Source organism: Pogoniulus pusillus, chromosome 27 (genome assembly GCF_015220805.1).
Source record: "Pogoniulus pusillus isolate bPogPus1 chromosome 27, bPogPus1.pri, whole genome shotgun sequence".
NCBI lineage: Eukaryota > Metazoa > Chordata > Aves > Piciformes > Lybiidae > Pogoniulus > Pogoniulus pusillus.
In genome coordinates, this window is record NC_087290.1 from 8,820,655 (window position 1) to 8,832,622 (window position 11,968).

Genomic DNA, 11,968 nt, shown 5'->3' on the forward strand with positions numbered 1-11,968 from the left:
CTCGGTAATTTATGGGACCGAGGTGTATAAATCACAGCAGCGAGCGGCTCCCGGACAGCTGTTCCCCCCGGGGCCGCCCTGGACCCCGGGCTGCCCCAGCTACCTGCTGAGTGACGCCGAACCCTCGGGGCAGCGACCGAGGGGTGGGAATGGAAAAAACTTCACCTTTTCCACCTTTTGTTTTGCATCTCCTCTCCCGTTCTCGGCCTCTCCCAGCAGCAAATCGGTGCCTGCAGGGGTTTGAGGCAGGTGGAGAGGGGGCGTGGGACCCACTAATATCCCCCGGTCCTGCCCTGCTCTGCCTTCGGTGAGCCCTTCTCCATCTTCTGCAGGGGCTCTGCGTGAACCCTGCTTGCCCTTATGGAGGGGGCCCCAGAAAGCCTGGCCCAGCAACCTGCACCCGGAAAGCCCCCAAACCTGCCTGGGACTCCCTACAGGACCTGCCAGGCGGGTTACAGCCGCACGGTGAACGGGAGTGTGTGGGGAAAGGGGCATTTTGGCCTCAATGTGCTGAGCAGATTGGAACCAGCTCTGGTTAAGTCATTGGCTCTGTTGGGAGGTCTGAGCTGGAGCGTCTCCCGCCCGTGCCCCCTCCCCACGATCAATCAAAGTTGCAGCAAATTAGCCCAGATGCAGGGAGATTCGGTTCAAATCCAGCTGTGGTTTGGATCGCATTCGCATGCCTGGCTTCATGTGGGACCTGGGCTTTTGGACAGGATACAGCCCCCCGGTCTCCACAGGGCCCTGTTTCCCAGCGCAGCCTCTCCCCAAAGCCCACACACATGTCTTCCATTATGGTGCCTTGGCCAGCCGGGCCGCATCCGGCACCGCCAGCAGCCTGCAGCCCACGCTGGCAGCTCGCACTTCATCTTCCCAGCGGTGCTGGGGTATGGCAGCCCCCTGCACCCCACCGCTGCAGCCCCTCTGCTTGCGTGGGAGGGTGTGTGCCCTCTGCCTGTGCTGGGCTGAGGCTGTGAAACTCGTGACAGTGCTGAGCTGCTCCATGCTGGGTGCAGATCAGTGGTGCTCATCTCCTGCCCTGCCCCCGGAGCCAGGCAGGGCTGTGGGGATACCATTGCTGAGTCCTGTCTTCTGTGAAGTGGGGCTGGGAGCACTTGATGGGTGCTTCTGGAATGCCCTGTGTCCCTCAACATAGGACACCTGTAGGGTGGTGGAAAAGGTGGAGCCTCTCAGTATAGCACAGCTTCTTCACCAGCCCACGGCTGCTGCACCAGCTGCAGGGTAGTATTGGAGTGGGCAAAGGGACTCCATTCTTGTGGGGTAATAGTGGGGTGGGACCCCTTGATTACAGGGTGGTGCCGAGGTGAGTGAGAGGACCCCTTCCCTGTGGGATGATGCACAGGTGAATGAGAGGACCCTCATGGGGCAATGTTTGGTGGGGCAGTGGGACCCTTTCCTTGTGGGGTGATTCTGAGGTGAGTGAGGAGACTTCTTCATTGCAGGATGATGCTGGAGTGGGTGGGGCCCCTTCCTTACAGACTGATGCTCAGATTGATGTGGGGACCATTACCCACAAGGCATGTTTGGTGGGGCAGTGGGAACCCTTCTTTGTGGGGTTGTGTTAGGTGCAAAAGGAACAGAATCACACAGCAGATGAGGTTGTGAGGGACCTCTAGGCAGTTGCCATCCAACCCTCTGTTCAAGCAAGGTCACCCAGGGCACTTTTGGTTATCTCCAAGGATGATGACTCTGCCACCTCATTGGGTAGCCTGTTCAGTGTTTTCCTCACACTGAAAAAGTGCTTCCCAAAGGCCAGAGAGAAGCCTAGAGTCTATGCCCATTGCTCTTGGGCCTGGCACTAGGCACCGCTGAGCCTGGGTCCATCTTCTCTGCACCCTCCTTCAACATACCTATGCTGGGTACCTATGTGGTGCCTACACTGGTGAGGTCCCTGGAGCCTTCTCTTCTTCACACTGAGCAGTCTCAGCTCTCATCCTCTTTTCATAGGAGAGACTCTTTAATCTTCTTAGTGGTCATTCCACAAATTCTCTCCAGGGTGTCCACTTCTTGTCTGTAATGGAGGGTCCAGCACTGGACTCTGCACTGCAGGAGTGACCTCCCAAGCACTGAACAGAAGCAAGAGTCTCCCTCACTCTGCTGGCAATGCTCCTAACACAGACCAGGGCACCATTAACTTCCTTTGTCCTATGGCGCTTTGTTGGCTTCTGATCAACCTGACATCCACCAGAACCCCCAGGGTCCTTTCTGAAAAGTTTCTGGCCAGCCAGGTGGTCCCTGGGGCTGTTCCTCCCCAAGGACAGGGCTTTGCACTTCCCCTTATTGACCTAGATGTCCCTGTCAGCTGGAGGGTACCTATGCCCACAAAGTCATGCTTCCTGTGACAGTGGCATTCCCTTTCTTCTGGGAGGATGCCTGGCATCCTGATGGGGTTGCTTCCTTTCAGGTTCACAGGCAGGTGAGGATCCCATCCCTGTGGGATGATGCTTGGTGAGACAATGGTATTCTTTCCCTAATGAGTGATACCTCATGGGACAGCAGAACCCCTTCTCTGCAGGACAGTGTTCAAGCTGGGTGAAGAACAGTGGGATATTTGGAAGGGGGTGGGGAGGTAGGTAGAGGTAATGAGGCACCTTCTCCGTGGGAGGATACTTCGTGGGACACTGGGACCTCTTTCTCTTGGGACGACTCTCAGTCAAATAAGAGCTGAGACACCACAGGGTGGTGTTTGAGATGATGCTTCGTGGAATGATGGGAACCATTCCCTTGTGGGATGATGCTTTGTGGAATGATGGGAACCGTTTCCTTGTGGGACGAGGGCTTGATGGTGTGATGGGACCCTTTTCTTGTTGGATGATGCTTGATGGAAAATGGAAGGCCCTTACCTGGCTGGGTGACTACTCATATAGCTTAAGGCCCCTTCCCCTGCCGGCGTGATGCTTTGTGGGTTGATGGAACCCCCATCTTCGTATGCCAACGTCTCAGCGCCTTCCCATCACCCCCACCGCCAAGGAGACTTAGCCGCCGTCGCTCCTGGAAAGCCCACGAGGTGGCAGCAAAGGGCCACGCTCCGGGATGCGACCACCCACACACACACTCCCCCCCCTGGCTGCCCCTCCTCCTCCGCTGTCCCCTTGGGGCTCTCTTTTCCCCCTGCCTCCCGTCGTCCCGGTCCCCCGACGTGCACCCCCGGTGCGTGTCGGGGGACCGGGACGACGGGAGGCGGTGCGGGGGGCGGCCCCGGAGGAGGCGGCGGCGGAGCTGCGCAGCCGGTTGCGGGTGGGCCGGCCCCGGTTGCTGACTAATCCCGGGGCTGAGTCACGGTTGCGGCGGGGAGCGCTGCGGCAGCGACCCACCACCACCACCCGCCGCCCCTTCCCAGACCGGAGAAGCCCCGACGGGGCTGGCACGGGTTCTGCGTGGGGAGGTTGGGGGAAAGAGGGGGAGAGGACACCCCCGTATCCTCGGGAAGAGATTTTTTGGAGGTGGCTGCACCTTAAGGAGGGGTTGATTGGGAAGGAGAGACTTTTTTAGGGGGTTCGTGCTCTGAACCGCTCTGTAGCTATTTGGGGATGTAAGTGAGGAATGAGGAAGGGTCGGGGAAGGGGGGAGTAGTGGTGTTTGTGGCCCGGCCCCCCACAGCAGCGTGTGGCCTTGCAGCAGCGGCGGATGCTGCTGTCAATGACAACGCCGCTGTTGCTGTGGCGACCAGTATGATGCTTCGCCAGAGCAGAGTGAGGTCAGAAGGCTCCAGCAGGAATTGGGCAGAGGGTGGGGGACGGGTTGGGTGCATAAGGGGGGGGAAGGATTTCCCCCTCTCCTTTCCCCAAGTCCCCCTGGACTCCTGAAGGCCCATCCTGGGGAGTGAGGGCTGGCACTTGGGATGGGGATGGTGAGCAAAATTAATTCAGCCACACAGTCACAACCTGTTTGACTCTGGGACACTGATGGCTTTTGTGGGGATACAGTCCCCTGGATCAGGGCAGCAGGGTGCTGCACCCTCCCCTCACTGTATTCTAAAGTCATACACACACACACACACACACACATTGTACTGTCTCATCCTCCTGCAGGACTTAGGGCTAGCACCCATGGGTGCTCGTGGCACCAGAGGAGTATGAGTTCTTAGGGGGACAGGTGGGAGGTGCTGCCCAGAACACTGGGATGTGCAGGTGGTCAGGAGGTACCTCCCAGCTGGTGTCCGTGTATGGGCACCCCTAGGGTCCTGTGCAATCCGTTGCCGAGATGCAGGACAGGGAGCTCTGGCAGCCCTACATCGCCACCCCTACGGCTTTGCCACCAGACCGAGATGGGGCCACGCTGTAGCCTAGTGGAGTGGTCGGGATGTGGAGGGTGGTAAGGAGATGTGCGTTCTGGACTGCTGTGTGTACCCTGAGCGGATACCTCCGTGTTGGGGCAGGGGGTGACCCCACGCCGCAGCCCTCGGGGTCCCGGGACCCTCTTCTGCTTGTATCTCGATGGGTGCACGGCCCTTGGGTTTGGGGGCAGGTGCAGGAGGGATTCGGCTTGCTGGGTGCTAGATCTCGAAGAGCCGCGGACCGAGGGGAAACGGGGAAGGGGGAGGCGCAGGGAGGTCGGGGTCCCAGTACAGCTCGGACCCCCTGCCCGACTCAGGGCCGCTGTCCTCCCCCCGCGCCGATATAAATAGTAGCGTCTTCCCGTTCCCTAAATTTCCTCGCTGACGTAGCGTTCACGTCATTGTGTAGGTTGATGCTTTTCTATGAATGAGCCGAGATCCCCGTTACTACGAGCCCGATCCTATAAAAGCCCCGCGCTCTGCGGACAGCGCAGCACCGGCACCGGCACCGATCCCCGCCGGGAGCCGCGAGCGCCGGGCCCCGCCGGGGAAAGCTCTGGGGCCCGCAGGAGGTAAGACACCGGCAGTGCTGGCCCCCAGGTAAGCAGGGACGGATCCCGGTGCTGGGCCGGGAGGGGGCGGGGAAGCCCCCGCCGCACTGGCCGCTGCACCTGCCTGCCCCGGAGTGTTTGGTGGGGGGGTGGGGGGTGCTGGACAGACTGGGGCACCAGGTCGGAGAGAAGGGGGGGGAGCTCTGCGGCGAGTGTGGGCGGCACGGTGCCGCCTGGCGCAGCCCCACGTGCGGGGCTGGGCGGCGGGGGGCGGCGGGGGCGGTGGGGCCGGGGCGCGGCGCCGGCAGGGGCGGTGCGCGGGGGCGGGCGCTGGGAGAGGAGCCGCCCCGGGGAGGTGGGGGGAAGAACACGGCGAGGCCCCGCCGCCCGCCCGCACCTGCGGCGGTTTTGGATGGAGGGAGTAAGAAGAGGCGGGAAAGCGCATCCGTGTGCGTGTGTCCTGCTGCGCTGACGCCGGCTGCGCCCCGCTCCCAGCTTCTCCGCATCCATCCCCCGACGGGACCCTTCTACAGCCCCATTCCTCCGTGCCGCCGTGCCCAGCACATCCCCGCTCCACGGTGCTTCTTCCTTTGCACCTCGGCGCTGCCAATCCCGCAGCCCGAGGCCGGGAGGGGGGAGGGTCTATCGCTTTCGCCCCTGTGCTGCCCACCCGCCCGGGGGGGTGGCATTGGAAGAGCATGGAGAGCCCGTCGAGGAGAGCCCGAGTCAGCGCGTCGGCACCTTGGCTCTAGACTGCTTACTGCTGCGTACGGACAGGACAGTAACAGTCTACAGTCATGGCTACTGAAGCATGACCCACCGCCACCGGCCCCGCCACCGGCCTGCCGCAGCGCCGAGCTGGGGGGAGGGGAACGGGGGGGGGGCCGGGAGCTGTCCGTGGTGCTGAGCCGTCGGGGCTCGCTTCCCGCCGTGGGGACACGCACAAGCAACGACGCGGCGTGGCGGGAAGAGGGGGTCCTGTCCCAATACCCGCCTGACCCCGCTGTCTCTTTCCCCCCCCGGCAGACACCCCCCCCGGCGGACACCCCCCTTCCCGCTGCAGCCCAGGTAGGGGGGTGGGGGCGGGGAGGGTCTCCTAGGCGGGGCGGACACGCGTGGGAGGGAGGGGATGGGAGGGAGGGGGAGGATGCTACCGACACTCTCCCCTCCTCCCAGCACCGGGAGGCCCACCCCACCCCGTTCCCCACGCCGCGGGTGGGAGTCGGGCGCACTCGCTGCGGTGGCGGGGCCGCCTCCTCGCCGTCGCCAAGGCACCGGTTGCCCGTCTCTTCCCCATCCCTCACCCCCCTAACCGCCCCCCCCCCCCCCCCCCCCACCTCTGACGCCGCCCGGGCGACCGTGGCTTTAGATTGTTACTGTGCTGCTGGGGGGGTAACAGTCTACAGCCATGGTCGCCGGGCCCGGCGCACTCGCACCGCGGGCAGCACCGGCTCTCCCCACCCCCTATCCCCTCCCCGGGGATACTGGAGGCGGCGTGAGGGGGTTCCCGTCGGGGGTGGCCCGCCTCCCGGTGCAGTAGGAGCTCACATGCAGGGTGCAGCTCGCCGCACATCAACTCTTACTGTTCGGGGGGGCGGGCGCCGAGTGGCTTCTCCTGGGGAGGTGGGAATGACGAGGACTCCTCCTTGACTGCCCCCTCCCCGCTCCGCAGCCCCTCACCTGCCCTCCCGAGGCGGGAACCCCGGGGCTGCCCCCACCGGGGCTTGCGCCACCACATCTGTAAGCGGCTCCCGGAGCGCGTTGGCAGCCACCGTCCCATCCGCCCTATCCCGTCTTCGTTCCCCAGTCCCCCCAGCCACCGGTGTGCGCGGGGCTGGGGTGGGGGAGCAGCGGTCCCTTCCCGGGAGCGGAGCGTAGCCCGGCAGCGGGGCTGGCGTGGCGGGGACTGAGTGTGGCCCGACAGGACGGGACGGGGCGGGGGACCGGGGGCGGGCGCAGGTTGCACAACCTCCCCGGCGCGGCCAGGAGATTCCTGAGCGGCGAAGTCAGAGCGGCCCGGCCTGCCCCGGCACCGGGCACCGGGCCCTCGGCAGCTGGCGGCGACCGGTGCCGACTGGGCAGGGCCCCTCACAAGGAGGCAGTCGGCACCCGAAGGCGCAGAGATGGGGAAGGGGCACAGCGACTGTGGAGACCTCGGAGGGGTGGAGGGGATGATAATCCCGTGGAGGTGGGTGCTGGAGACATCAGGGATGGGCAGGTGAGACGCCCAGTCAGGGTTAGGGAGGCAGCAACGGGACAGGAACACAGCACCAAACCAGGTCCTGCAGCCCTGGCACCAGGCTCCCATGGGTATCCCTGTTGTCTGCACTGGGTACCACCTACACCCAAACAGGGACTGTGCCAGCCAAGGCCTCCTGCTCACACTCCCACTCTCCAGAGCAGTCCCATGAGGACCATCGAGGTCCTGGCATGGCTACCAGGGACAGCCCGTACCAGGTCATGAAGAGCCAGCAGGACTGGTGTGGCAGCACAGCCATGGGCGCAGGGATACAGAGGCATCAGGTCTCTGCCATATGCTGCCTCATCTCCTGCTGGTCCCCTTTGCTCCTGCTTTTCCCATTGCTGATGATGTGCTATGCACTACACACCTCTGTAAAGGGGGTTTTTGGACCACCCCACAAGCACCCAGGTAACACCATAGGTGCACCTGGCACAGCCAAAAGTGCCACTGGCCAAGAAAACCACACAAAAAACCTCCTTGCTCATGCCCCAGATGAGCAGTGGTCACAGCATCATAGCAAGGTCCAGGCCATAGCAGCATCCAGGCACCCCTGGGTGAGGGGGCACATGCTGTGGGCATCACTGTGGCCCCTCAGACCTCAGGAAGGCTCTGTCTGTGCTGCTGTTGTTTCGAAGGCCAAGTCTCTCCCGCTGACACCCTGGAATTAGTTTTTCTTCCAGAGCCCTTAAAAATATCTTGGATTTCTGACATGGGGACTCAGCTTCTGAAGGCGCTTCCAAGCTGCTGGGCCTGGAGCCAGCCATCCGCGTCGGGGGACAGAGGCCATCCAGCTCCTGTGCTCCTCCTAAGGGCAGAGATCGCGGCGTGCCAGGGAGGAATGCAGTGCCTGCCACAGGCAGGACAGTGCTCAGCAGGACACAGGCATGGCACAAATACTGCCTGAGCCTCACAGCACTTTGGAGATCGTTCCTGTACATGGCCAGGAGCATGGGATCGCTCTTCCCAAGGGATCTCTGGCAGCCATGACCCTACAGAGCCCCATGGCTGAGGATGAGGCTGCAGCAAGGGTCCCAGGGGGCTGTCTCTGGCTGGGATTTCTCTGTTCATCCCCAAAACTAGCTTCTAGTTGAAGCCTATGATCCGCTCCTGACTTTGTCAAGGGGCACTGGGGAAACCTGGAGTGGGCTGGAAGTGGGGTTGAGCCAGCAGGGCTGGTGGAGGGCACAAGGAAAAGGTGCTGCCCCCCAAAACACAGGCAGCCACCTGCCTGCATGCTGCTCGCTGTTGTTGCCATCTGACAGCTCCTGGCCAAGTGGCCTTCTGTGATTCAGCCGTGTTTATCCCAGCCCGTGGCCCGGCCCAGCGTGGGTTTCCATGGAAAACTTCCATCCAAAACAAGGAGAGAAGGAGCTACAGGGAGTGACTCAGCCACAACTGGAAGCTTCTGCGGGTGAAGCAGGGAAGGTGTGGGGGGGGCTGTTCCCCATGGCTTGGTCTTGCTCCAGCAGCAGGGTCCAGGGATGGCTCCTGGTTCTCCCCTGCTGCTGCCTCCTCACAGGCAGGAGTCAGCCTGAGGATCCATGCCCAATTCCAAGCTTGGCTGGACATTGCTTCTTCCAGTGCTTGCCCACAAGCGTCTGTGCCCAGCAAGCCCCATGTAGGTGGCTGGCATGGTGAGCTGCAGAGGGCCTGAGTCAGGGGTGGCACAAGGAGAAGGAACACAAGGAATTGGGGGAGAGATGGTGGGTGTTTGCAGAAGGCAGCAGCACATGCAGTGCCTCTGCTTGTGCTGGTCCTCTCCCATTCTCCCTGGCACAGTGGGAGAGGGCTGGGTGCTCTGCTCACCCAGGAACCTGACCTCTGTGCCCACAGCAGACTCACAGTCCCAAGCGGAGCCCTACCTGCTGCTGGGACCACACAGGGAGCTCCAATGGCTGCACTGGGTGATAGAATGAGGTCCACCTGGGTAGCAGTGGGGTAATACCCACCCATGCCAAAACATTCAGGCTCCTGGTGTCCTCAGGTCAGTGGCACAGCTGCCACTCAGCACCCAGGCTTGCTCTGTTGCTATGCCCCTGGCTCAGGGAAGAAACTGCCACACACTGCTTTATGGCAAAACTCCTACACCCTTTGTTTTTATTAATTTGTTCAAACTGGTCCAGGAGCCACCTAGAAGGAACCATCTTCTTAAGCTTCCTGGGATGATAAGGTAGGTACTGTAGCACCCCAGCTCAGGTCACCCAGCCCTCAACGCTGCTCCTAGTGGAGCTTCCTGCAGAGCTAGGACCGTTTCACGCTCTCCCCACACACTCGGACTCCTTCCCCCTTTCCCAGCGCCAGCAAGCTGCGGCTGATCCTCCCCCGGGGAGCGGGAAGATGTCTGTCGGTCAGCGGCTGCGGGACCGCAGTGCAGGCTGGCAGCCGGGGACGGCTGCAGTGCCTCCGCACCGTCCCGCCTGGGGGAGGGAGATGCTTGCACCAGGAGACCACCGCGGCGAGCTGCAGCTCTGCAATAATTAAACAGCTAACCAACGGTGCGCTGGCAAAGTGCTGCCGGCTGCCAGCCTTCACCCGCGGCAGAGACAAAGACCCCAGTGCTTTGTCACGGCTGGCTGCTGAATTCGGCCTTGCTCCCCGCAGCTGGTGATGTAGCCGGCTGCACAGCCCCAACCCACGCTCCTCCCGCACACAAAACGGCTTGTGTCCTTAACGCGGTGTCCACCAGGTGACAAAACACTCCATACCTTCACATCACCTCGGCAGGCAGCACAGATGTAACAGAGCCCACACAGTGCTGCCCTGCGAGATGGCACTGTCCAAACATCATCAGCCCTGTAAGATAACCCCCAGGGCCCTAGAAAAACCAAACACATTTTCCCACCACCACTGCTGCCATCCCACCACACACCCAACAGGAAACCAGAGCGCAAAATCCTCATTGACTGGGGACCACTCATTTCTGATGGGTTGGTTTTAACCCTCCACAGCTCCCAGAGCTGTTCCCAGCTGACTGAATACAGAAAGTGCATCTGTCTGCTGCCCCCCAGGCCTGCTCCTGCACCACAGTGCCCTGTATCCCTCTGCTTCTCCCAACACTGCGAGCAGAGGGCAAACTCAGTCATTTCATGCAATCTACCAGCTACATTGCACTGTACTCACAAGGAAAAGCGTGGGTACGGAGCAGCCCTGCCAGCACAATACCTGCGCCTGGCCTGCTCCAAAAGCAGTAAGGCAAGACACCTGCAATTATAACAATAAACATTTCCATATGCTTCTGGAAAACGTCAGAGACACCAATGCAGCAACAAATTCTTCTCTTGTTCACGAAAGCAGTTTGTACAGAGCAAGACACAGAAGTCTCCCAGAACACATGCTGAATCAGCAGACATTTTGTTCCAAAAGAGAACAGCAGCCTTGGCACTGCCATGGACAAGAGGATTTTCCATCCCAGACCAGGTGGAAGGATGGCTTAACAGCTTTCATCAGAGCCCTTAAAAAGCACAAACCTTTGGGGCATTGCAGCTGCAGGACCTATGTGCTCTGCAGGAGTTTCCTTTGAAGGACCTAATTCTGACAGCTACTCAAGCCTCTGAAAACACTCCACACAGAGCTGAGTGGCACTCCCCTGTCCTCAAACCCCTCACCACCAGAGCTGCACATTCATACATGTAACAAAATCGGAAAGAAAACAGACTGTTAACAAAGAAAGAAAGAACGATTTAGCCTGGCCCTGTGCTGCACATGAGCTGACTTCTGGGCCCTCTGGACAGCAGGGACACGCAGCAATGTTTCACCAAAGTGGCAGACTGTACATGGTTTGCTGGAGCCCCGCTTATTAGAGACTGTTACCAATCTGTCCCAGCCCCGAGGGGCTCGGCCTATCCCTGTGCAGGGCGAAATCGGTCCAAGAAGTCCAGGTATGCCTTTTTCTGTGGTGCTGCAGAAGGGACGAAGTGCCCACCGGGGTGGCAGAGGACAACGGGCTCCACAAAATGCTGGGCAAGCTCTTTGCTCAGGGAGGCAGCGATAACAGCATCAGCATCGCCCACGACGTGCAGCGTGGGCAGGGCGATAGGCTCCTGGTAGAAGTGGCGGTGGGCCGGGGCGCGGCTGGCAAAGCCGGCGACCAGGATGGCGAAGGCCACGGGAAAACGCGGGTCGCCGCGGGCCCGCAGGGCGCACACCATGGCGGCCAGCGCCGCGCCCTGGCTGAAGCCCAGCAGCCCGTCAAAAGGCCCGTGCTCCTTGAGCGCAGCCGCCACGGCCGACAGCGACTCCTCCAGCCCCGCTGGTGCCGCCGCTGCCTCCCCTGCTTCAAAGGTACCGGGCCCAGAGAACCACCAGCCGCGGGGAGGATCATCCACATCGTCGTCTTCTCCGCCGCCGCCAGGCACGGGGTGCGGCGCGCTGATCGCCACCAGCTCCGCGCAGCCACGCAAGGCCTTGCGCAGAGCGCCTGTGCGCTGGCGAAAGCGGCGCTCGCTCTGCCGGTAACCGTGCAGGCCCAGCAGCCGCAGCGGCCGCCCGTCCGACATGGCTGCCGCCCCGCCGGAAGCCAGCTGCCGCGTCCGGCCTCGCCCCCTCCCGCCGCAGCGCACCGCACTCGCTGGCCGATGCGGCGAGGCGGGCGGCACTCACCCGCAGCGGCGTGCCAGGGCGCCCCCAAGCGGTGGGAGGCTGCGGCGCAGGGAACCGCGCCAGGGGCTGCAAGAGGCGGCTCCGGTGGGGCGGGAAGAGGCGCCCCGGCGGGACAGGCGACTGCCGCGCGCAGCCTGCGGCACGGCCTGGCCTGGCCTTGCAGGGAGTATCCCTGCAGGCAGCATCCCTGCAGGCAGCCGGGACTGTCCTCGCGGGAAGCGGTACCTGTTCGGTTACAGGGTGTGTCTCCATTCGCTCCGATGCTGCTACCGGGCAGCC

The 11,968-nt window shown here is 62.1% G+C and overlaps 1 protein-coding gene across 1 annotated transcript; it reads right to left on the bottom strand.

Annotated features, from left to right (window-relative positions):
• Positions 1-10,351: 10,351 nt before the first annotated feature.
• Positions 10,352-11,685, bottom strand: OVCA2 (OVCA2 serine hydrolase domain containing). Its single transcript, XM_064166595.1, has one exon. The coding sequence runs from the start codon at positions 11,584-11,586 to the stop codon at positions 10,930-10,932; it is 657 nt and encodes a 218-aa protein (XP_064022665.1). The 5' UTR covers positions 11,587-11,685; the 3' UTR covers positions 10,352-10,929.
• Between the last annotated feature and the right edge of the window lie 283 nt (positions 11,686-11,968).